At 37.7% G+C, this 26,704-nt stretch overlaps 1 protein-coding gene across 2 annotated transcripts; it reads left to right on the forward strand.

Moving 5' to 3' along the window:
* Window positions 1-1,060: 1,060 nt before the first annotated feature.
* On the forward strand, window positions 1,061-26,369 carry si:ch211-213d14.1 (POU class 2 homeobox associating-factor 2). 2 transcript variants are annotated; one of them, XM_066685351.1, is made up of 5 exons: window positions 1,061-1,195; window positions 4,800-4,900; window positions 17,841-17,880; window positions 20,286-20,584; window positions 24,273-26,369. In XM_066685351.1, the coding sequence occupies exons 1-5, from the start codon at window positions 1,186-1,188 to the stop codon at window positions 24,660-24,662; spliced, it is 840 nt and encodes a 279-aa protein (XP_066541448.1). In that variant the 5' UTR covers window positions 1,061-1,185; the 3' UTR covers window positions 24,663-26,369. The 2 variants fall into 2 exon arrangements, with proteins under 2 accessions (XP_066541448.1, XP_066541457.1); XM_066685360.1 differs by lacking the exons at window positions 1,061-1,195; window positions 4,800-4,900 and adding an exon at window positions 10,009-10,106.
* Window positions 26,370-26,704: the final 335 nt, after the last annotated feature.

Genomic DNA, 26,704 nt, shown 5'->3' on the forward strand with positions numbered 1-26,704 from the left:
GCTGGCTCACTGGGGTCTCTCCAGGGGGCAGGAATAATACATCCCCGGAAATGCATCAATAAGGGGCTTGGATTGCTGCTATCTGTGTAGGAGGGACTCATCACTGTGTCATATTCATTCATTTATTATCTGTAACCGCTTATTCAATTCAGGGTCACGGTGGGTCCGTAGCCTACCCGGAATCATTAGGCGCAAGGCAGGAACACACCCTGGAGGGACTGCCACTCCTTCACAGGGCAACACACACACACACACACTCACACCTATGGACACTTTTGAGTCACAAATCCACCTACCTATGTGTGTTTTTGGACTGTGGGAGGAAACCCATGTGGACATGGGGAGAATACACCTCACAGTCACTCGGAACGGGACTCAAACCCTCAAACCCCAGGTCCCTGGAGCTGTGTGACTGCGACACTAACCTGTTGCACCACCGTGCCGCTCATATGTCAAACAATATGAGACAAAGTACAACAATGTGCACCACTTAGCTTCATGCCTCTGTGTGCTTTATTTTTTACATTGCAGATCATGCAAATCACAAAAGAAAAGTCTTTGTCCATTTTGTTTGTGCCTTAATTTTTGTAAAACCCGTAGTTGGCCCAGACATATTTTACTTGAAAGAAGATGTGCTTGCCAGAGATTTTTTTTCTTCACTGCAATTTCACCCTAGTAACTTCATTAGACTTCATTAGTGCCACCACATGGAGTCATGGAGTAGTGACTTTGATAAGTCAAATTTTAGGGGGAGTCTGTTAAAAGCACCTGACTGTTTCAATATAATAATTGATATTTGGCACCAGTTTATCGACAGTACAAAACGTGATACCATATTATATATACTGTACATATAATATCAACAAGAGAAACATCAACCAACAGCATGTTGCCTTGTCATTTGTGTCATTTCCTCTCTAATCTAGAACCTGGATGCAAATATTGGAAAAACGTCCTGCCAGTTATTTGCATTTAAACAAATGGGTGATGGTCACTTCAAAAGCTGCATACACATTCGGTGGCCAAGAAAAGGTTTCCCTGGGGCTCAGCAGCATCTCTTGTCATATGACATCTTGATATAATGATCAAACTCAGAGAGACTTTTGGAGAAGACACAGTCGTCATACTGGGATAGAGAACTGGCTTTGAACATTCTCTCAGTCACAAACCTGAAACACCTGCAACATGGAAGCTGGTAAGATCAGGCTTAAAACCAATCTACAACACATTCTATAGAGCATTTATGAACTTTATATATGGGTTTGGATATTAAACATTTTAAGATGTTAAAGAGCTGGGTTGTAAAGGTCATTTATTGGCCTCTGTTTGTAGAGCTGCTTCCCTTCATCAAATTCTCTAAGCCTTTTAATATTTTTGTGTCTATGGTTGTTTTTCGGTTTTGGGGCTGATTATATTTTGTAGTTTTTGAAACCTTTAAGGCCTGTATATTGATCCCAAATTCAATTCCCTTCTTTTACACCTAAAGTTAAAGAAGTATTCCACATTGTTTTATTCTGTGTAATTCACCCATTAAGAGGTAAACTTTACTATGTGAAATTCTGATGTGAAATTGTTTATTTTAGAGAAATATATAGCGATGGTGATAATAACCAGGGATCATAATGTCTAATGCAATTATAGCTTTTTTATTCAGTCATTCATTCATTCCTCTTCCCTCACTTCTAACATCTTGAAATGGATTCTGGCAGTGCCATTAGGCACAGGACACTCACACTGGATAGAACTCCAGTCCATTGCAGGGCATTACATGCTCACCCAGTCATTCATACATTCAAGTAGGGAGCCTGGTAATTCATAAAATTATCAGGCTCCCTACTTGAATATTGATTATAATTTTATTATAAAAAATGTAAAGCCATTAACATACAAAACAGAAACATGTGTTTGGGGTTTAGTTTGCCTTACACCCTGGATATCATCGCAGTCGAAAGAACAAATGTGCATCTCCATTTTTGTAGATTTTTAAATTACTACATCATTTGAACACCAGCTGTCCTTCAAATTGTATAAAATATTAATGGTGAATGGACCAATGGCAATGCTTCAAAATTGCTTGGAATACATTTTTTTATTTACATTCACTTCTGCTGAATGCTTTTCCTTCTCCTATAAACCTATAAAGTTACTATTTTCTTTGAACGGTGACAATATGTTCTCACCATGAATGGATTTTTTAAAGTTCACTTCTTAAAACCTCATTTCAGAACTACTGTACAAATGTTTCATGCATCAATTACTCAGTGTGTTCATTTATAAAGACATACTTTGAAAAATCAGTGAATTTCATGAAATTCCCTTTAAATTACTTATGATTAAGAGGTTAAAGACAACTACACCTAAGCAGTTGGCCTATTAAGGAACTTATTTTAGAGCAAGGAAGATTACTCTGGAACTTCACAAGGTAAAAATCATAATTTTGAAGGTGCATTCCTGAACTGCCTTTAAAAATTACTATTTTAAACAAATGTATTATAATTTTGTGTGTGTGTGTGTGTTTGTGTGTGTGGTGCCCCTGCTGGCAGTACCCCTCATTATTCTCCTTCAGTTCACCTTTAGTCATTCATAAATCTGGGGTCTTTTACATAATGCTACGATGGCTTTTGCATGCAACTTCCTATCTCAGAAATTTTAAATTGCAAATATTCCACTTTATTTAAAAGCAGACGTGCTACCCAGGAATGTTATTTGTAGTGATTTAGTAAGCAGTATAATTATAAAGTATTATATATAAATATAAGCACATAATTGTGAATCAAGAATGCAAAACAAATGTGTTTAATGGATATGTAAATTAACACATGTAATGTGTTTTAGATAAACAGCATTACCCACATTTTGGGTTTTGCCATATTTTACCACATCTATTTGCACTCTTACAATGTGATTGGCTAAGTATAATAGCTTGATGGTACCTGTCCTATTCTATGATTGAGCAGAGCTAATAACTCAGAATTTCCAACATTGGATGAGGAAAATTCTAATAGACTACATCCTCAAATGAGAATTCAATTTAGTTTTTTTTTTTTTTTCAAAATTGTGGGAATAAATCCTCCAATGCACACCCAGGTATTTATATAATTATATAAACTATCCAAAACATTTCCTGTGACTATTAATTAAAGAACAAGGTGAAAGGATGCTAACAAGGCATGCAGAGCAACAGGAGACTACAGTTTGAAATTGTTGAAATAAAGAGTGTTAAGGAGCTAGTAAAATTAGCAAGTGGACAAAAAGGAAGCAGTCTTAATGTTATGGCTGAATGTTGTTTGTGTGAAGCTATGGTTTATGGATATTTCACAAATATTGATGTATATAAATAGTTTTAATACCTTAATAATTCAAAATTAAGGATATGGCTAATGAGTGCAGTATTTGGCTTACATTAATATAAAGTTAAAAAACAGAACAAAGACAGGGTCCTCTTTTTTGTTGAATGCTTTAAACCAAGAATCACAAATGTCTGGGGAGTTTAGCATAATTCATCAAATTAAAATGGGCCCCTTCAACAGTCCATAGCAGTAACATCTCTGTTTTTGAATACGGTTTTCTTTAGCTCAACCATAATTATAGACTCAGCAGTGGGTTAAATCTGTAAATCTGATAGCAAAGCTTACTGAAAGAAAATACATCTTATACCATGATGTTTATTTCATTGTCCTGTTAGCTGGCTAGTGTGCAGCTAACAATTACAGCAGTATTTTCCTGATCATGAACAGTGTGTCCACATGACTGGGGCCTCTGTGGCGACTTAAAAGGGATGTAAATGCAAATTCCACAGTCTGAATTAAGTCATATAAATCTAGAATTATTTCCATAAAACATATATGTTCACAGGGCCATTACAAAAAATTTCCACAGTAGAATTTCTTCATCTTCAGGATATCAATAGTCTGTTATATTGTGTCTTTAGTGAGCCTTTCAGATTTTTGAGACACTTTGAATAACCTTAACCTTGAATAATAACAGTGAAAATGTGCTCTTGAAAATTCACGAGTTCAGATGCATAATTGCAAAGCAAAATATTCAGAGGTGTAAATCTGAAGACTTAAATTCAAAAGCAGCAAAATTCAGATGCATAATTTCAGTAAAAAAAAAATCAGTGCTTCAAATTCAAAGATGGTAATATTTCAAAGTCTGATAAGACAGATTTGCTTCCATACATGGGCGCAAAGCAGAACACACCCTGAAGGGGGCGCCAGTACATTCGAACTAGTTTGTAATATGCATTACACACCACTGATAATCGATTCAAATGAGAAAACTTTCTGCCTCAACAGAGAAATAATTTCTAGACATGATTAATCACGCAAATAATGTGTAAACATATAGTACAGTGTAAAATTCATAGGCCACTTTTTATTGTATTTTATTTCTAGCTCCAATAGACATAAAATGAAGTTATTCATTTCTCATTTGATTGAGAGATGGGAACGTCAAAGGAAAACAAATGAAAAACAGGAGTTTCCAAAATTCACCAAATTATTTACAAATTCAAAATAATAATAAAAAAAGGGTACTCATAATCTCATAGCTGTCACCAACAGATGATCCTGAGATCCTGAAAAGGCAACAAATATCTTAGACTTAACTTTGAGTCTATGGAAATACTGCAGATTTTTTTGGAAAATTATTAAATTAATGGATTGGTTTGGAAACAAAACACATAGGTCTGAGCTCTGATCATTACAGAATATGAGTGTGTGTTAAAGAGTGTGTCCTAAATATGAATGTGTTTACCATTACGATGCATTTATTATGTCTTTTGCCTTCCTTTCCAGAGTTTTCCAAGCGAGTGTACCAGGGGGTGAGGGTCAAGCACACAGTCAAAGACCTCTTAGCAGAAAAGAGGTCACGACAAACAAATGGACCTCGTTTTACTGTAAGTCCAACATCTAATTTCAAGCTGGCCATTACGCTCAACTGAAATTCAGCCCTTCTTTATTGTTCCTATCTACTCTCTTCAACTCCATTCATGCCATCACGCCACTCTTATTTTATGAATACAGACAGACAGTTGAAAACAGTTGCTGTTGACTATCTAGTAGCTTTGCACTTTATTTACTCTCAGGCTTGTCGTTTTATTCCAGCGACCCTTTTGTCAGTCTTTTGGTCTCTTTCTTTCTTTTCTTTTTTGCTTTTTTCCTTTTCTCTGATCCTCCATGTGGTCATGTAAAGCCTCTCAGCAAATACCTAAACACAAGCAGCTGAAAAGGTCCCAGTAACAATAAGCACAGTGCTAATGGTTGTGAGTGTGAGGCACAGTAGGCCGAGGTGAGGCGAGGCAGAGAAGCTGCCGTTTTGGTGTGTGGTTGGCCTATGCAAAGGCTCACGTCTCACACACCTGTCCAAGAGCACCATTACTCTTCCTGCACACCACAAACAAGTCCTCCATTGTTGCCAGCCATGAGCCAAAACAAGGACCTCAGCTGTCTTACTGAGAGTCATCCTTTCAAGGCAAAGTCCTTTTTGTCTCATACAGGACTCCCTTCTGTGTGATTTTGCACAAATAAGAGATGGAAATACAGGCAAAGTGTAGCAGGATACAGTATGTTGGGCACTGCTCTCATAATTTTATGCATGAACCTTTGGCCATTTTTGAGAATGTGGAAGCACAAATAAACCAATATTTATTAAGAATTGTCCCACTCTTTTAATACTGAAGGTGCCAAGAAATGATTATTGAAAGCAATGCTGTAAAAGACCCATTATTTTGCATCAAGGTATTGTCAGACAGTTGTTTGCCCCCTACATTTCTGCAGCTACAGACTGTACACTTCTATGAGGTTCAACACTTGATATCTGAACATGATGTGAACTGAGAGCACTTGATGCCATTCATTCATTCATTCATCGTAGGTCCAGAGCCTACCCGGAATCACTGGCCGCAAGGCAGGAACACACCCAACATATACACACAAAAACACATATACACACATATACACACACATTCACTCACACACTCACACCTACAGACACATTTGAGATGCCAATCTACCATACAACGTGTGTTTTTGGACTGTGGAAGGAAAGTGGAGCACCCGGAGGAAACCCATGCGGACACAGAAAGAACACACCAACCTCCTCACAGTCAAAGCACCCAGAGCAGGACTTCAACACGACACTACCTGCTGCGCCACTGTGCCACCCTTGATGCCATTCAGTCACAAGAAAATTAGTGAGGTCAGGTACAGATGTTTTTTTTCTAGATCCAATAGCTATTTACACCTTCCCTCCGAAGAACTAAATGCCAACACTCAACATCCCAGTGCTGGGGGGGGGGGGGGGGTTATATGCTTTTCCCAACCCATGGCTTTGAGCATAATGAATTTAGGCTCATGTGCAACACCACAGTAAAGGTGCAATTTGCCTTATATGACTTTAGGCAAATGGGAGCACCAAGGCATCCCATTCTGTGAGCAATAATTTTCAGTGGATTATAGAGTCTGTGACACTCAAGTGAAAATCAATTTCAGTAATAGGACTTACCTGAACTGAAATGGGATGGGAATGGGAACTTAAACGAGTGGTAGTCACTTCTTAGAGGAGAAGTTTGCAGACATTTGGATAGAGAGTGTATGAGTGTAAAAAAGTTGAAAAGTTAGAATAACATGCACATAATGTCAAGGTTCAATATCAAAAATACGAAACAGCATGAGCCAATGAGTGACACTGTTTATAACCTAAGACTAGTGCTGAGCAATATGAGCACAAATCTATATCACGATTAATTGTAAATTTTACCACAATTAGGATTAATAAACAATTATTTTGTTTTTGTATTTTCGACCCTCATACTTCAGTGACGAGGCTAGTACTGTAAACCTGCCCCAGTACTAAACATAGGATATATTTTTAATGTTGCTGGGAGCTTCCTCTCTTGTTTTTGAGCACTGTTTATATTTGGTGTGTGATTGTGTTTTGGTCACTTCTCAGCGTTTACATTTGATGTCTTTTTGTTCAGAGTTTGAGCAGGAGTTCAGAGCAGCATAGAAATGTATGTGATGCCGAGCCCCTCCGTTGGAAATTTGGACACGAGGAGAAAAGCAGGGAGACATGGTGGAGGAGGGAGTGAGTTTGTCTGTTGTGGAAGTGATGTGAGTCTGGAGGGTATGTATAGGGCTGAGGAGAGGTGTTTGGGTGTGGTCCAACTCCCAAAATTGTTATTAATACTTAACTCCAATATATTTAACCCAGTGTGACAGAAAACAAATGTGCACACCATGAGTCAGTAATCCTGGCACCTGGGGAGCAGTTGGAGGTTAGGTGTCAGCTGTGGATGTTTTCAGAAAAGAAAGTGCTCTTCCTTCACTCCCCTCCTCCTCCATTTTTCCTGATTTTTTGGGGCAAAAAAAAGAACCCCAGGGCAGGCTGAAATTCTGTCTAACCCTTTTTCAGTATACAAAATAAGGTCAGTTTGTACTGTCATTCAAATTCTAATGGTCAGTACTGACTAATCAATCACTGAGGTGTACATTAAATGAGTAAATTATGTAACAGTGTAAGTGCATCCATGATTTCAGTGACGCACAACAAAACTAAATAAAAGCAAGTGTCAGACTTTGTAAGCCTCCAGTGAGGATCACTGTGGTCACAGACATCTTACAATAGCTGAAAAGAAGAGGAGATTTTGAAAGGGACTCGGGCAAATCAAGTGCAGCTAACAACAAAGGCAGCCTTATTTTCAAGTGGCTTTGTTAGTGTATGGCCTTTTAACTTAGAGAGAAAAGCCATCTGCAGGCAGCAAACTCAGGCCACAGCTTTCAGGTCCAAACATGACACAAAACAATGGGACACACTTGCCAGGCTTGCTGCCTCAACAACAGCTACAGTAGGAAGTCTTTCTTACATAATCCTTGCTGAACATGAGAAATAAAACACACACACACACACACACACACACACACACACACACACACACACATATATATATATATATATATATATATATATATATATATATATATATATATATATATATATATATGCATGCATGCAGGGTTTTAAAGTGTGTTTAAAGTGCAAATGTCAGAGACCATCACCTTCATTTTTATAATTTCTAAAAATATATATATATATATATATATATATTTAGCATATGTTATTCTTTTTTCAAAATCAGGACAAAAACCTATGTCATAGGAAGTCATTCAGTTTTTGTTGAAATCTGTTTATATCTAAAATTATGTCACAGAACTTGGTTGTATTTTCTGTTTCTTACAATCAAACTAATCCCTGACAAATTCACTGATGTTGAAGTCTGGGCTTTAAAACTGCTTCACTGCTCTGAGAAAACATACAGCTTCTTTGCTCCATTTGTTCTCCTTTTTTGTCCATTTCCTTTTCAGTATGAGCTTAATACAGTGGCACATTTTTAGACTCAATGATTTTCTGACACAAACATTTGTGGTTTCAGATCTGAAGCAAGAGTAGTCTCTGGCCTCTCAATGAGTGAAGCTTTAAGGTCAGTTTAATTGATGAGGACTGTTTTAGTTATCTATCACTGCTTACGTGATTAGTACATTTTATTTATTTACTTTTTTGACTCCAGTTTTGCAAACATATTTTCTTTGACTTTCCCCTTCCATATACAGGCAGTTGATCTAATTTGTAGTCTTCTCAGAAACATCTCCTAAAAATATTTAATACCTAATGGCTGGTACCAAATGCCAGAAAACAAATATGGGGTAGTAGGCAATTCTGTTTTCCCACTTATGTAATCATTGAAAATGATGCAAGTTTGGTGACTTACATTTGTATGGAGACAAAAAAGGTTCAAAAAGATTTTGAGCTTGTAAAACAATATTCACAGATGTAACGGAATTTGTAACTGGGTTTGAACAACTACATACACGTAAAATTCAAATCCACAAATATAGTGGAATGCTCATATTTAAAACAAAAACAATAATAATAATTTTAATTCACATATGTAGAAATAATACTTGTAATATATAGAAATAATTTTTAAATATGTAGAAAAGATTTACATTTGTAAATCAAATGTTGTGGATGTGTGAATCAGTACCTCTCAAATGTCTTGAAATGTGCCAGAGCAAACATTTTTGAAGTTCCAAATGTGACAGTAGGAGTTTTTGAATGTGGTGGAAAAAAATCCACACATTCACCTTCTCTGCTGCTTGTGTGAATCTCTTTTTGCAGTTGTGGATTTTTGACCCTGTTTTGGACCAATCAGATCGCGAGGTTTGTTTAACCAAACAAAACACTGATTTGTTGCTGTCAACCATAGCGCATTTCCACCAAAAGAACTCTGGTTCTTGAACCGTTTCTGTTCCTGATTATTGGAACCATGGCTTTTTCCAGTGAGCCGCCTCGCATGGCAAGCCGTTTTAACGTAAAATAGCTTTCGTCTGACTATCTTTAATTAAATACTGGACACTGGCCACAACAGAGTTTTGACTAGTGATAGTTATATTTTGACTAGTCAACCTCACAATTTAAGATATATGCATTTACAATCTGACTAGTAAGAACAGTAATTTAACATATCTACAGTTATATTTTGAAAATGTCTTTTAAGATATCTCTAATGACGTCAGCGAGTTCGTCATCTGATAAGTCATAAATCCAGAATTAATATTAAATATCTAATATTAAATATCTCAAATTCACATTCGACTAGTCCAAAATACATTTTCAGATATCTGAATGAATTGTAGTCATTGCGTGTATTAGTCCCACCATGTGTCCCCAGGTGTGTTAATTTGACCCAATTTTAGGCTTATTTCTCTGTAAAGTCGCTTACACCGTAATAACATCAGCCGATACTCCCATCAATGAGAAATGTTCCTAAGTTTATTTACTTGTCAGGGTGGAATACAGAAAAAAATATATACAACGCTGAAATTGGCTTCTTATTCGCCAGCTTCTTCTTCAGATATTCTGTTCCACCTTAAATGGGGCAGTAATTGCATCCTGTCGCCAATAGATGGCAACACATGAACATGACTTCCATACCGTGAAAATATTACACGTTTAGCTTATGTTCGTGGGCATTATCTCTATGAAGCAAAAAAGGCAACATTTTAGAAACAAGCCCAAAAAGCAACCCACGACTACAAATATTTGTAAGTGACTTTACTCAAAATGAGCCAAAGCCAAAGATAAACTGTTAGAGTCATGATAGGGTCATTGTTTATCGTGGATGCAGACCAGAGTGAGATGTAATACTGTGTAAATGTTTCCGAGTTCAGAGCCGTCCTGTTGAGCTTGTGAACAGCGGAGAAACGTAACCAAGAGCCGTGGATCTGACCAACGCATGGCATCGCGCCTAACAGCACCAGAAACACATCAAACGGGGCGTGTTCCTGTTATTTATTTATATGAAACGTTGTAAATGACCCTGTTAAGCTCCACTGGGCGAAAACGCTGTATTTGAATCTGAGCTTTACGTTTCTCCGCTGAGTGATCTCGACACATCGTCTCTATTTTTCTTCGTCTGAGTCCCTGCTCTTGGTTTACAGAGGTGTCAATCACCTCTGACCCGCCTGCTGAGAGCTGTGAGCGAATCCTTGTGATTTTTTACGGGTGTATTGCGGGTGTACACTGAATCTATGAAGGAACGTCTTTAACTTTGAATTCACGAAGACTTTACGTAAAAACTTCACATTGCTCACAGGAGCTCATACTGTGATGTGGTGAGCAAGGGATGATCTTTTGGAGCTTTTCACCGGTGGTAAAGTAGCCTAAAATCTTCTGATTGGACGGTCTGACTGTAGAGCTACCGTTATTGATCGATAACCTTCATTGGTCAGTCTGCACGTCAGTAGTCCTTGTTTACGTCAGGCTAAGCTCGGGTACCCACCCTCGAGCAGCTATGCCGAAACGTAAATGTAAGTTCTCGGATGAATTAAAAAAGAAATTCACGTTTTCCCATGTGTAGCAAATAAAGGTATAAATGACCTAAAAGCACACATGGGTTCAGCTACGCATACAACGGCAGCGAGGGGCGAGAGCTCATGCGCCCCCCCCCCTCAACACGTGTCCTCTTTTTCACCATCTCACATCTGGTCACCCAATGACTTGTGATAAAATCATTTTATGCTTTAAACTAATTCATTTTGATCAGGGATTAAGTCCTTTAGGCCATTTGAGACGTGTATAATTATTTGGACCTGCTATTAGGCAGTTTGTTTGACTACAAGTTCTGTTACTTGTTAGAATTAGCCTTTTAGCTCAAGTAGTAAATCGAAGAAGCCAAAATAATTAAGAGTAAAATCACAGTACTATTGCTTTAAGCTGTTTCTCTTTAGGTAATTAACATGGGTATGGAGTAATATTACTACATTCGTGCATAAATATATAAGTCGTACCTATAAGTCTGGTGTGTGTGTGTGTTTTGTACGAATACAAATTTAAAAGTATACGCTAATAAAGATTTATGCATACGACTTGAATTATTACGGGTACAACTTGTAGATTATGATCACAAATTGAAAAAAGTGACAAAACGCTCAGTGTGTCAGAAACTGCGCCATATTCACTGTATACTGCACTATTTTTGGGTTCCGCCGTTGTGTATGAGTGTCCAAAAGCCTAGTGCAGAATTTTCAGTGCACTCAAACAATCCCACAATGCATCGCAAAAGTTGGTGTACAACCCATGTACACTAGCAGACACCCACAATGCACCGCATTGTTTGGTTAAAAACCTGCATGAGTTAGTGTCCGAAATTGTTCACTACCCTCCTGAATTCAGTTCGCTATAATAGTGCACTGTATATTGAGTAATATGGGGAGCCATTTTGGACACAGCAACTGTCAAAAATGTCACTGGACTCACAAGCAAAATGCATCGAGCAGACGACCAATCGATTCGATATATTGCACCTGTGTGGTCTGCTGCACCTTCTTTTGAAGTGCTGAGAGAGGTATCAAATGAAAGCTTATGGTGTCCCCTTATGTCGTTACCTGTGTTAGTCTCTTTACATATTAGAGCCTCATTTCTGTGTTTTATTTCATGTGGTAACTGATGAATATAGTGGTTCATATTTGATAGAAAAGTTGTAGAAAGACAGATGAGAGCTTGTTAGTTTTAGGATAATCTCAGTGATGCCAAGTTTAAACATACAAGTTATATAGCCAAAGATATATATTAGTACAGGTGATTTGTTTTTCCAAGTCCCACTCCAGGTGACTGTCTGTGAGGTGTGTTCTCCCTGTGTCTTTATGGGTTTCCTCCAGGTGCTCCCGTTTCCTCCCATGGTCCGAAAACACATGTTGATTGGTCGATTGGCGACTCAAGTGTCCGCAGGTGTGTGTGTGTGTGTCACCCTGTGAAGGACTGGCGCCCCCACCAGGGTCTGTTCTCGCCTTGCGCCCAATGTTTCCAGGTAGGTTCTGGGCCCACTGTGACCCTGAACTGGATAAGTGGTTACAGATGAATGAATGAATTATGGTTTTCCCAGAATCAAGGATAACAAGTATTTCCTATATAGAAATCTGAATACTTGACTGAATAATGCTTTTTCAGTACATAATCCCAAGAACCAGCCCATTGATTTGATGAACAATTTATAACTTTTTGATGACATTTTTGTATATATTAATATTCATTTATATTTGAAGCAGATTCCTCATTAATTGTCCATATTTTACATAATAATACTGCTCCAATGGAAAGAGGATAGTTCCAGCTTTCATATGAGGCCTTCATCTTGTATCTGCCTTATAGAGTATGAAGTGAAGAATGAAAATCTGGAACCAGCGGTGTGTAGAATCATAAACTTTCTGTTCAATTTGAAACTGTGCATTTCACAGAGAACTACATTAATAGATAGATATATTATAATACACTCCCATGTTCATTATCAATAATTAAACTGTGAGCAGGCAAATCATATTTAAGTTCCTGAAACTTAATTTTAAGATGATTTTATAATCCTTTAAAAAATAAGTGCAATCTCCCACCCCATGTTAAATTTTATTGTTAAAACACAGTATACATATAATTTCAGACAAACTGATAATACATGTGTGTTCATGGAGAGTCTTAAGAGTTTGGGACTTTTATCTTAACTGCAGAGAGCTGCTAAAGAACAGGTGTTCGCTCAGACTGACTAATGAGGTGTAATGGGTGCTTTAAGCCCGCCCAGAAACTTAAATATTTATGTACGAAGGTAGATTAGCATGCACACGTTTATTTTTGACAATAATCTTACTCCAAACTGCAGGAAGGAGGTTGATGAGTTCATGGTTTGGTTGCTGTAATATGAGGGGACTCCAGCTCATCTTAATGTTAGTCTAATGGCCTCAGGTGTTTCCTTCAGTAACAGACACAGGTGCACAGGGCAAAAACAAATAGAAACTGAGCACCTGCAGAGTCTCCACTGTAAACTATGTGTTAATTTAACACTAGTGCGGTTTCAAGCTGTCAGAACACCCCTCTCAAGTTCTGGTTGCCTTAGGCCTACAAATATTTTTGGAAATAATTATTTGATGAATTATAGCATTTATTGAAACCAATTTTGTATACTCACATATTATGCACACGCCTACACATCAGTGGAACTGTATTATCATGTTGTATTTTCCTGTGGTTAATGTAAAAGCACCATATGGAAATTGTATTGTATTTCCAACACTCACTCACTCATTCACAAAATACTCTAGGCTGGTTTATAGTTCTGTTAAGATCCACCAAAAGACTCTACGTTATGATCTACATGTGTGGATCTACGGACATGCCAAAAGCAGCCTTTACAGACATGCTCAATCACTCAGACACTCAAACACATGCCCGCTCACTTGCACACTTGCTCACTCTCAGTTAACAAGGGCCCTATTCCAAGAGCTTTATAGTGAGCTGATGCTCTTAATCAGGTTTTGGGGTAGTAGTGGAAAATTACTTTAAAAAATATGTAAATATTAATTTCAAAAATGTCATACATTTAAAAACTTATTGCTTTTGTTGTTTCATAATAGCTGCATTCCAAATCCTAGGCTGCAGCCAAGGTAGCGTTACGTCTTAATAATCAATGTCACACAAGTGGAACAGTCTAAGGAGGCTGCATTGTGACATCACTGGAAAGTTATAGACTCACAGTTGCAGCACAAAACTGCGATTAGAAACTCAATTTACATTGCAGTGACAGAGTGATGCGTCAGTTCTGAAAATGAGTGGAAGTCCCCTTTAAGTTTGACTTCCTTGGAACACATGAAAAGCTTGTGTGTATAGAGAGCATGCTCAGCCAATCAGTGCTGAATAAACACTTGAATGAAAACAGTTTCTGCTAGTGGGATGGAGCACTGAACACCTGTGTGTACTGTGTCTTAGCTTCTCCACTGAACTGTGGAAGGAGTTGAGTATCGCAGGCTTTATTATAGTAGTTGTCCTTTCTCGGCAGTTGAAACTTGCAAATCTTTTGGAAATTCTTTAAGTAATAGAGAACATTTTAAATGTTCATGTTTTAAATTTCTTTTAAATGCATAACATTGTTTAGTTGAGCCGATTCTCTGTTTAAGAACAAATCTTAGCGTTATGAGATAATGTCACAGAACAGGGGAGTTAGTGTTGTCCTTCAAGTGTGTGGAGCTATGTTTTTTGTTGAATCACAATTTTCCCAGAATGTGATTAGAAAATTAGATTTGTATTTGATTATTAAAATTGATGTATTTATTTACTTATTTTGCTGTATAAACCACTTGCTTGCAATGTTGTCAGTGCTATCAGTTTAGCCTTTGAAGGGAGGGAATAATGAAACTCATAAAAATGACAACTTATTTTTCTATTATTGTATTTTATTGATGGCAAACACGTTCTTCAGGTCTACAGTTTTGCATGTGTTTACATAGCCTTCCCTGGCACTAATGAGTGGATGATTTAGTCACTGAACAAACAATATATGTTCAATATTAATTTTAAAAAATAGACTTTTAAAGAAATGTCACTAAATATTTGTGTAGGAAAAACTGGCCACTTTTAGGCTGCTGTCACTGTAGTGGTCTCTGATGATACCGTGGTTTGTTCTGTCTCTGCTACTCTCAAGAGCACAGCTCTGCTGGGAGTTGATTAGCTTTAACAGCCTGTTTTCCATAACCTACCTTCAGAGCCGCACTGAGCCATGGAGAGGTCATATGGGGAAGTCTTGGGACGGGCAAATGACATTCAAATAAATGCCTCAAAATTTGCTTACCCTGCAGCCAGAGTTATGTTGATATCAGCTCTTTCATGCAAAGATTATCTCTGGGTCTCTAGTTTAGAGCCTGTACACTGCTAACTCTGCTTTTCAAACAGTACAGAAGCTCTGTGCCTCTAGTTTAAGGCTCTGTGTCTGTAGTTTAGCATCGGAGCTCTGCTGACTGTACTTTCCAAACCGCATAGAGGAGTTATAGAATTTATGTAGTTTGTCATATAACTCTTCAATGTTTTTGCTTATTAGACTTATCAAAAGTTTGTTACACTTATTATCCTGAGAAAGTTGAGTTAGTATTCTAATTATTGTTTTTGATGATGATGATGATTAGCCTGATGAAGATGGTGATGACATTTTCTTTGCTTATTTTATTTAGGTATGTATGTATTCACCCATCACTGTGGATAAGAACATACATAACATATATATTATTTGCTTATGTAAAAACATGTAAAAAATGTTTAATATTATTATAAACAAACAACTGGGCAAATAGACAGTGATTGAATTCATTCATTCATTATCTGTAACCGCTTATCCAATTCAGGGTCGCGGCACTAGAGGCGCCAACTCCTAACAGACAGTCACCCGGAGCAGGAATCGAACCCACAACCTCCAGGCCCCTGGAGCTGTGTGACTGCGCCACCGTGCCGCCCTCAGTGATTGAATAATAATTATTATTATTTATACGTATGTGGATCACATTTCGATCCAAACACAAATGCAGCCTGATCCACAAATGTGGCCAGCAGGCGAACAAGTCACCAGAATGGAAACGCATTTGCATAACATTTAATGTGGATGTTCGAACAAAAAAACGCCCTGGTCGCTGAGTTCAGCTTCATAGCACAATTAGTTAGGAGCGGGGGATCACTGTGGGACACTTTTGAGGTGCCCAAAGTTTAACAACATTAAAGTCCAGCAGAATTTCCCTAATTTTGCTGCAGACTAGGGTTGTCAAATAAAGTACTTTAAAATCATCCTGACACTAAAAGCTGTGTTGCGTATTGGACGCGTTGTGTTCTGTATTTTTGAGATTGGATTGTTAAAACGGGTGATTTGTTTCAGAGAGACAAATGCTTACCCCAGAGCTGGGCAGAAAATGTGCTTCTCATTGGTCATCACTTTTATTTAGCCAATCCACAGCCAGCGTCAGCTGTCCATCATTTACTGCGGCACCCAAATGAAAAAATTCACGTGAGTGACTTGATCCACAAACACAGATTCAACAATTTACAGAAAAATTTTTAATTCAAGACTTTGACTTTACGAATGATGATATAATGATGATATATCTATGAAAACCAAAAATATATTTATGAATGTAACTGTATTTGTACAAATTGCAGACTGTGAGACACAGATTGGGATGTATTCATTTGTGAATAGTGAAACGTATTTGTGACTTTTAATTTGTAGATTAACATTTACGCATTTATAAAGTATTTTGAGACTAATCCTTCTCTCTCTCTCTCTCTCTCTCTCTCTCTCTCTCTCTCTAATATAATCCATTTGTGGTATAAGTGTATATAAAGCAGATTTATCTATATATATAAGAGAGAGAGAGATATTTATTTATTATCATTATAATTTTTTTTTTATTTTAACATATTATATATGATACATATTATTATAACATTTTAAAACAGGATTCCAGTTCAAGTTGACATGATCGTCTGGATACTTTTTCAGGTCTACTTTGATGCTGCGAATCTTCTGTTTTACCACATACTAAATAAGTTAATTTGGGGTTAGATACATTGACTATGAAGGCACCAGAAGACCACAAAATTTCATTGTTGTGTTCATGAAACCTGTTTGAAATATTTTTGCCTAGTGGAATGGTGCATGGTTCATGCTTGAAGCATCCATTAGAGATGGGTGAATTGTAGCCATGAAAGAATGCACATGGCCAGCAACAGTTCTCCAATGGTCATTATTGAGACCAAAATGTGCCAAGAAAACATTTCCTTCCCTATTGCACCACCCTCACAAGCTGGGACGCAGGTCAGCTCTCGCTATATTTTTTTCAGTTCTCAACATTCTAGTTTTGGCAATCATAAGTCCACAGCAGCCTTAGCTTTCTGTTGTTGGATCACAGAATTAGAATCCAAAATGATGCTGTTGTAGCCCATCCAACCCCAGGTTTGATTGGATCTGATAAATCTAAGATACTTTTCTGCCCACCATAAATAAACAGAGGGTTTATCTGAGTTACTGTAGCATTTTTTTGTGAGTTCAAACCAGTCTGGCTATATTCTATTGACCACTCCTATCAACCAGGTGATTTTCTGTCCACAGATCTACAGCTCAATGGGTGTATTATCTTTACCACACTATTTAGAGTAAACTCTAGAGACTGTTGGTTGAAAATCACTAGAGATCAGTTATTATAGGAATAGTCCAACCCCTCTGGCACCAACAATAACACCACAGTCAAAATCAGATGATCACAAGATCACATTACATTCCCATTCTGGTGGTTGATGTGAACATTACCAGGTACTTCTGATCTTTATCTACCTGAGTGTATTCAACAAGCCGCTGTCACACCATTAACCAATGAAATAATTTCATGAGTACATGTTCATGAGTATATGCAATTATATTCATATACGGCTAGGACAAAAACAAAGACAAACCATTCTTGTTTTTTCTTGTTTTTTAGGGGGTGTCATCTCCTCAGAGCCCCTATGTCCAAATGACTGGTGAGTTCTGACATCTTTACTGTCTCCATTGTTGATTCTGATTATAAAAAATGTATATAAAACAATTATGTACAAAAATGAGACAAGCATTTACTTCAGGGGCTATTATAATAACAAGCTTAACAATAATCAATATAATTTTTTCAGCATTTTTCAGAACAATATGGAGAATAAAAAGAACATTTGAACAGAACATTGAAATGAACACATGACATTATTTATCTATAAAGTTAAATATGAAAGAAGTTATATTTAATATAAGTTAGTGTAAGGGTTTTGTGAGTCTCTGATAGTCAAGGGACTCACAGTGATGGTTATTTATTAAATAGACAGTGTTAACATGCCTGAATACTGAGCAACCTATAAAAATAGAGACAGAAAAGATAACATGGAACATCTAAAGCATATAAACATCAAAAGCGATAAGAACATCTAGAACAGGGGTCATGAATAGGCAGACCACGACCCGGACCCAGACACTGTTTGATCCAGACTGGCCATCGGGAGAACCGGGAGAGTTCAACAGCACAGTACTGCTTGTGAAAACACAAGGCTTTCCATCCAAACAAATTTCCAAACGTAATGCGTAGTAAAGAATTATCAGCAGAAAAATGCTAAATGAATCATGTTTCCAGCCGCTTTTGTAAATTAATATCAGAAGACAGCTCCTTTACCAGAGAGATGATGAGTGAGGGTTTGCTTTGATCAGAATGCTTTTTACAGGAGTCTATATCAAAAACAAATTTTATAGCAAAAAGTCTGATATAATATTGTTGGGGCTTTTTTCTGTCGTATACGACTTGTTCTTAATGTTTTGATAAGAAAGTAAATATATGTTGTGTGATCTCTGACTTTTGCGCAGTGCTGTACATATGCAGTAAAATGTGAAGCTCAGGTTGTGCTGGTATGAAAACAGAGTGGCTCTAATATGTGAAGAGAAAGTGAAGAAAAGTCTGTTAAAAGTCTATGGTCCCAGGAACAGTGGCTCAGTTCGGCACTTTAGCGTACACTGTGCTACATGCGCCACCAGCCGAAACATTATGGTTAATTCAGAACCCAACCCGTTCAGGTTTTATGCGCATTTTCATAATTTTCAAAACTCAGAGAATGGAAAACACAGCGTCTTTCTACAGTGATGAGCATGTAAAAAAATAAGTAGCCTATATAAAAATTATCCACTCTCACACACACTCAATAAAACTGCCGAGTTTGTGTTTTGCGTAGCTTAAATGGAGGAAAAACTGTCCCTGGAACTGTGTGATAGCAACACTACCTTTTGTACAACTATATAACTTTCAGATAAATTGATGAATGAGCTGGTAATTACAGAGTGGATAGTTATAATGTATATATTGTTTTGGCTTTAATATACACATAAAAACCATACTAGCCATAGTTATGGAGACACAGTATCTGTGAGTGTGTGGCCTGAGCCATAATCATGATTCCCAGCCTTTGTTTAACTGTCCCAGTCCGGCCCTACCAGGACCTGTAACTGATAAAACAAACACTCTGTTCAAAATTAAACAACTCAGTTTAAAAGTTTAAGTTGTGTGACTCTAGTCTTTTCAGTTCAGTTTTAACGCTTCAGGAAACTCACAGACTAATACCACGCGTTTCTGCATGTCATACATGCGTTACGATGAGCAGGGCGGGGCTCCAGACACCGCTGTCCTGGGGCCAATAAAAATGGCTCAAGAGACGTGATAAAAGCTCACTTTTGAGACAACAGTGTTGTGTGAGGTCAAATTAGGAACTTTAAAAATAAGGGAACGATTAATGGTTGAAATTCTCATAACGCTGATTCTGTTTATGGATTGAGTCCAGTCCTTTAGCATAAAGAGCCAATCGGCTTGCTGTTAAAGGATAAAGTCTCGCCCTCCAGCAATAAGATTACTTACTTCTTTGCTGTTTTTTTGGATCTGTTTCTTTATGTCATCATATCCTTAAACTTACTGGCAGCTATCAGTATGTTAAGAGTATTTCGAGAATTATAATTAAAATGCTTTAAGGCAAATCACCTACCTTAGCTTTAAAATGTGTCGTCTGCATTTAAAGCATCTGTGGCAGTGAACACACGCTAGAGCACAAGGGGCAGTGAACGCACACCCACACTTCCGTTGTGGGGAGGGGAGACTGTGCTGTTCCTTCACTCCCACTGCCCCCATTTTTCCTTCTGGTCATTGGGACTCAAGCGAATGTAGTTAAATTCCAAAGCTCTTTTCTCCTGCTGCTTTGCCATTTGTATGGTAACTGATGCTTAATGTTAATAATTATTATTGTCATTTTATTCAACCAAAAAAAAATTACTTTAAGTTGTATGCATAATAAATCTAATATAAAAGCATTAAAATGTCATGACTGCTGAGATTAAACAAACCATATGGAATTTATTTTGTACCCAGGCTCTCATATGCTTCAGGGATACTACAGTGTGAGAAGGCCATTTCTCTCTGAAGCAGAGTATTGCTCCTCCAGCAAGCAGTTCTCCCCCGATGTTTACTCCTCCACACTGAATGGGAAGACAGTCTCCTGTGACGCGTCTACGTCCAGCTACCCTTCCTTCATAGACTCTTATTATCCAGAGACTTTCAGTGACTACCGCTCCACTGCTTTGCCCACTGCAAGCAGCGCCATCTTCTCCTCTTCTGCTCTGTCCACTTTGCTGCCCCCCTTGCCTGGAGATACGTCCCACTTTGTACTGGTAAGAATCTTAGTAACGTGATGCCATGAAACTTTTCCTCACACTGTGCACACTACGAAATAGAGCATCCTAAATGTTTGTAGGCTTTGAAACATTTGTACTAAAACCATGAAGTGGCTTTACATTTCCTCAGAGTTCAGTAAATATTTCTTCTATACTTAAAAAAAAAAAATAATAATAATAATTAACAAAGTTCATCTTAAAATTACTCACTGAATTGGTATTCTAATAAGGATAGATGAAGAATGTTTCTTTCAATCTGTTAAATTGTTAGGAATTTAGTTAAATTTAAGGCAGTTTGATAACTCCATGTTTTAAAACTAAAACATTTTTAAAATGGTTTGTTTAAAAAAAATCACTTACTTAGTTTATAATAAGGATGCACCGATACCACGTTTTTCCCCACTGATATTTCATGTTCAAGTATCTGTCGATACCAAGTACAGTCACTGTGAAATGTACTTTGCTGCTGACCTGTGTTACCGTGCTTCATTATGGTTCCTTGAACAAAGTCAGTGTTCTTTGGCGTGCGTTAAAGCTGGGGTTAGATTACACGACTTTTAGCACAGTTTTATCTGTGATTTCCAGTCGGTCGAGTTGGCTCTAGTCTGCAGGCTCTGGTGCAGTCGGTGGGAAAGTTGTATACTGTGCCAGGAGCTCTGACTCCTTTTTTTTTTCCCTCCCAATTGCTTTTCCACCAAACACGATTGATTATTTTTCGACCAGACTTTGGACGTAGAAGGATGAACTCTTCACCAACTCAACTCTGAACAATCCTGTCAACAGCCAATGAGAACAGAGCACAGAAAGTAAACACAGGCACGTGCAGTGGAGCTCTATGGTGGAGGACAGGTTAAGCGTTAAAGCTATGGATAACTACAAGACATTGCATAGTGCTGGATGCACATGTTCCCACATAACAAGTATTACCTGTAGGAGAACAGTGCGCCACACACTAGTTTTCCATTCCACCTTAAATGTCACCACACTATGGTACATGCTACAGCTAACGCTAATGGTTCGGAACCATTTAAGGTGGAGCGTAGCCTCAAGTACACTCGAGTACACTAATCTCGAGATCCCACTGCACTTTGAGACTGCTCTGACTAAGTGTTCCCATCCACAACCTAAAGACATTATGTGGGCTTTTTTTTTTTTTTTAATATATATTCATTTGTGGACCTTGTTTGTGTGCGCAAACAATAACTGCATCAAGTTTTACATCCATATTTATTTGTCTCCTAAGAAACGCCAGTCGAGTGTTTGGTTGGGGAGTTTGGGGTCGTATAATGTGTTATCCCCAGTCTCCGCAAAAATTGACAAAAAGTCGTGTAGTGTGAAATACCCAGTCTGTTTATAATATGCCCCGACTTTAAATTCAAGCGTCAGTATCTACCTCGTGGTGTGTGTCCCAAAAAGTGCCCTGTGTACTACATGTAAGGAATAGTGAGTAGTGGGCCATTTCCAACACGCATATGGTATTGTTGCTCTTTGTAGCCGATACCAATACTGTGTTTAAGGGGAAGCATCCGGTGTTTATACCAATTCGGTATCAGTGCAACACTAGTTTATAAGAATATTAATTTGGAGATCTTCGTGTTTTCGTGATCTGCCAAACTCTTAAAAACTGGGGGAAAATTTGAATAATTCAGATATTGTCTTGCATCATAAATGGATAGCAGAGATGTGATTAAATGGAGCAAAACACACAAAACCAGTGTGGATAAATGAGTACTGTTTTTAAATATGAAATATTTTAAAAAGAACAAAGCTAAAGAGACTAAAAGCCAGTATTTCTGCTCTTGCGCCTCACTTCTTGGGTCCTTGCACTTGAAAGTAAAAAGAGGCTCATTCTCAACAGTGGCTGAAACCAGCTATTCTGAACAGCGCTGTTTAGACAGGGTAAGAAAAGTCTACACTCTCACTCAGTAGTTCTCTCACACACTCCCTCACTCAAACACATACTCACTCACTTATAGGAATTGTATCACAAGGTTTCACAACTAACACACATTTAAGGCCCTGTTCCACAAGGGGGTGGCATTGTGCTTCACATCAATGACACTTTGTGTCTTTGTGTTGAAATGTACTCATTAAGGATGTATATCTTCACCACTAAGGTCGATTCGATACGCATCTCGATACACTGCCACCGATACGATATAATTGCGATACACTGAAAACCCTTGTCGATACGATGAGATACAAATCACTCCTGTTCAGGATACAATGCAATTCAAAAATGATTTGATAACGATATGACTTAATTATAAGAGGATTTGGTTTGATAAGTAATAATTCGATACAGTTAGTTGAGGTTTGAGGATGTATTAGCCTAACCCATCAGTTTTCTTAACTCAATAGCACAATTCTGCTTTACTCTCTGTAACGATCTGAGGGATGTATGCATCTGGTTGTTTTCAACGGAGTAAAACCAATACATAATATAAAAAATGCATAATTCAATACATTCAGACAGAGAATTACATTTTATTCAGTTGAATTACTCAGTTATATTCTTTGTCTTTATTTATACAAAATGTATAAAACATATAAGATGAACAGTTTTCAAAAGTGCAGTACTGAAAATCTGCATAGAGAAAATTATGATTTCCAACACATACTATTGTCTGCTAGACTTATCTGCTACTCCACACCGTGCCGTCGTGGAGGTTCGTCATGCCGTCACCAGGTTTGTCTTGCTACTAACGTATTTTATAGCCCCACGGCATTGCTTGCAGATTGAGTGCATCTTGTTAAGTTGACCACTTCGCTTAAAAAACCCAAAATATGGTCACACGTTTGATTTGTGTGTCTTTTTTGGTGCATTAAATATCTCTTTGTCGTTGCTAATGCTCTCGTTTCCTTCCATTTTTGTTGTGTACGTCTGTGTGCTTGAGTCCGTGCCTGAGGACTTATGTTGCCTCAGAAAAAAAAAAAGAAATCAATAAAAAAATACGTTGACTCAGAAAATACGTTACAATAAGGAATAGATACTTCAAAACAAAACACCCGATTTAACCATGGTTTTTGCCGATGCAAAAAGGCTAGATGAGATGCACCGTAAATTCACCCGCAAATTAAACCCGATGCAACTTGAATTTACCGGTGCAGTCGCATCGCAGACATGTGTGCCGAACCACCGATGTGAATCGGTGAATCTCCCCATCCCTAGTACTCATTACTTTAATAATCACATGGTGTGTATACACAGCCATTTTAGATTAGATTGACTAGAGGAGGATAGCCCCCTGCCACCCCCTCTGTGAGCCTTGGTTCCTCCCAAGGTTTCTTCCTCTGCCCTGAGAGGGTTTTTCCTTGCCACTGTTGCTCCTGGCTTGCTGTCCTGAGGGATTTTTTTTACATTCTTTACATTTCTGCATTTCATGTTAAAACTTTATCTTTACTGGAATTCTGTGAAGCTGGTTTGTGACAACATCAGTTGTTGGAAAAAAAGTGCTATACAAATAAATTTGATTTGATTTTTTTTTTTTAACTTTGCACTCTCAATGCGTACGTCCACATGAAGTGGCCTGTTGTCCTTTTGGAACAAAGAGATAAGCGATATTATCAGTGTGACACTACAGGCCAAACTGTCACTTTCTGATGTGATAAGATCTTGCCCTCCTGCCAGTCTGGGTGTAGGTCTCAGTAAATTAGATCTGTTTTGTTTGTGTTGTTTGTTCAGAGGGATTCATGGGAGGGGGCAGGGACGGAGGCAGTGGAGGGTTTGGGTGCCGATGGACTTGCACCTGCTCCAGTGACCATGCCACTGTCCAGCTCAGAGGCATCCAGTCCTGGTCAGTACCGCACGCCCTCCAGGAGCTCCAGCATGCCTCAGTTCTATTCCCTTCACTCTCTGGACGATGGTCAGTATCACTCCTCCTTCCAGCCCACAGCCAGCAGCTTCACATGTTCCTCCTACATGACTACATCCAGCGAATCTGCAGCCAAACTGACCACCCTGTCCACAGAAGAGACTGAGAATAACCCTCCAGCACTGAATGACACTATCCCCTGGGCTAAAGAGGATGCAACTGGCACCTGGCCACAGTATGAAATGAGGAGAGCTTTCTGATACACCTCTGGAATTACACTGGTGTCAATGATGACCACTCTCATGTCCTTTCAATCCATTGTATTTATGGACTTCACTGACCAATAGAAGAGACATTCTAGAGACATTAAATTTGACTGTTTTATTTAAAATAAAAAAGCACATCATAAATCCACACAGGATTTATCTATAATTCAATTGTTGAGATGTAATTAACATTTCGGGTGTAGCACAGAGTTTGATCTGTTTTTTCGATGAGTGTAGAATATTCATTTATGTTCATCTAAATAATTTTTTTTTCTTTGGATTGTTTCATTTAACAAATTTATTTAAAATTCACAAACCTAGGGTCGGAACAGTGCACAGTTATGTTACTACCTCGCAGCCCTGCCTTGGGTCACTGACTGTGAGTAGTTTGTGTTCTCCCTGTGCCTGTGTGGGTTTCCTCCCACAGTCCAAATAGACATGCTGGTAGACTTATCCATAGCTGTGTGAGAGAGTGACTGTTTGAGTGTGTGGTGTCATGTGTTGGACTGCCACCCTGTCCAGCGTTTGTTGCTCATTTGTGCACAAATGATCAGGTTCCTGACCCACCATGACCCTGAACATGATGGTGTGGTTACAGAAAATAAATTAACTATTGGATAGATGAATGAATTAACCCAATATCATTTTACAACTTTGAAGATGTCAAACAAAAAAAAAACTTTAAAAGGAAATTAATAATATTAATAAATACATTAAAAATAGGTAGATGCAATGATTATTTTAGGTAAAAACAATAAAATGACTGTTGTTGTGTTGCAGTACCAGTAAATAAATCTGATTCAATTGCTCTACAATTAACATTTCACTTTTGACCACTCTGACTGTGTTGGTTTACATCTCAATCAAAACTTGTTGGAATCATAAACTACTTGAATGTACAATTCCAGATAAACTGGTATTGTTAAAATAAATTTTTGTTTAATATTGCATGCTGATTTATAGGTTATTCATTAAATAGATTCTTTGTGATCGTTGTTCACGTCTCACTTACAATTTTCTATTCCGTTAACAATTTAGGACACAAAAACTCTTTCTTCTCTTCCACTGCTGAAAAGAATTATCTACGTATGTCATGGGTATGAGTGTACTCTTATGTGTTTCTGACATATTACCAGAATCAGGAAGACTGATTTTGTAATTGTACTTTACAATGGATTTTAGTTTCTATTATTTTGTAAATGGAGTAATATTATGGATTATATGCCACCTGTTGAATATTAAAAATGCCTTGTATATATTTTATATGCATGTTTAAGACCTTGATATTCATGAGGAGGTCCAACAGTCTGAGATAAAGCTATGGAGACTATCATTGTAAATAAACAAGAATTACTGAGATTAAAAGAGTGTAATCCCAATGGATCAGTTTCCATTAACCTGTTTGTGCAACATTTTAAATCCTAAGGATACATATGAAACCTACAGTTATTTCAAGAAGATTATTTGAGCAGAGCAAGGGTCATTTACAGAGGAAGAACAACTCATGAATTATGACTCAAAGGAAAGCTTGATTTTTTTCTTAATTCATGATGTTTCTCTTCTAAAGTTTTCAACATCAGTTTCACAGTGAATACATAATACTTTACAGTAATTACTCTTGGGATTTTAGGTGAAAAAGGATGATGATGATAACAATGCATTGTTAAAATTGTGTGTACTGGCCTACATGTACCCCTCTGGGCTACACTACCATATAACATATTTATAACAGAACTATAATAGCACATTGGTGCCATGGGGTAGTTTTCAGAATAAAGTGGTTTGTTATGCAGCATACACCACTTGGTGGCGACACAAGGCTAGGACACTTATGTATACACACACAGTAGTACAAAGATTCACGGCACCATTAAACAAACCCCAGTAAAAAAGAAAACGATTTAAAATAATAGATATATTTATTAATACAATTTTTATTGTTTGAAGCATCTCAGTGATGAGCTACTAATGTGAGACTGGAACTGGTTTTATTGATACAGGCTTAGTCAAGCCCCGACAAAATCAGCAAGAACCTG

Source organism: Hoplias malabaricus, chromosome 1 (assembly GCF_029633855.1).
Source record: "Hoplias malabaricus isolate fHopMal1 chromosome 1, fHopMal1.hap1, whole genome shotgun sequence".
Classification (NCBI taxonomy): Eukaryota; Metazoa; Chordata; class Actinopteri; order Characiformes; family Erythrinidae; genus Hoplias; species Hoplias malabaricus.

Bases quoted from the DNA above. Each gene is read 5' to 3' on its own strand.
- si:ch211-213d14.1 (XM_066685351.1), top strand. The intron at 4,901-17,840 runs GTAAGTCCAACA...CTTGTTTTTTAG, and splicing joins CAAATGGACCTCGTTTTACT to GGGGTGTCATCTCCTCAGAG. The intron at 20,585-24,272 runs GTAAGAATCTTA...TTGTTTGTTCAG, and splicing joins ATACGTCCCACTTTGTACTG to AGGGATTCATGGGAGGGGGC.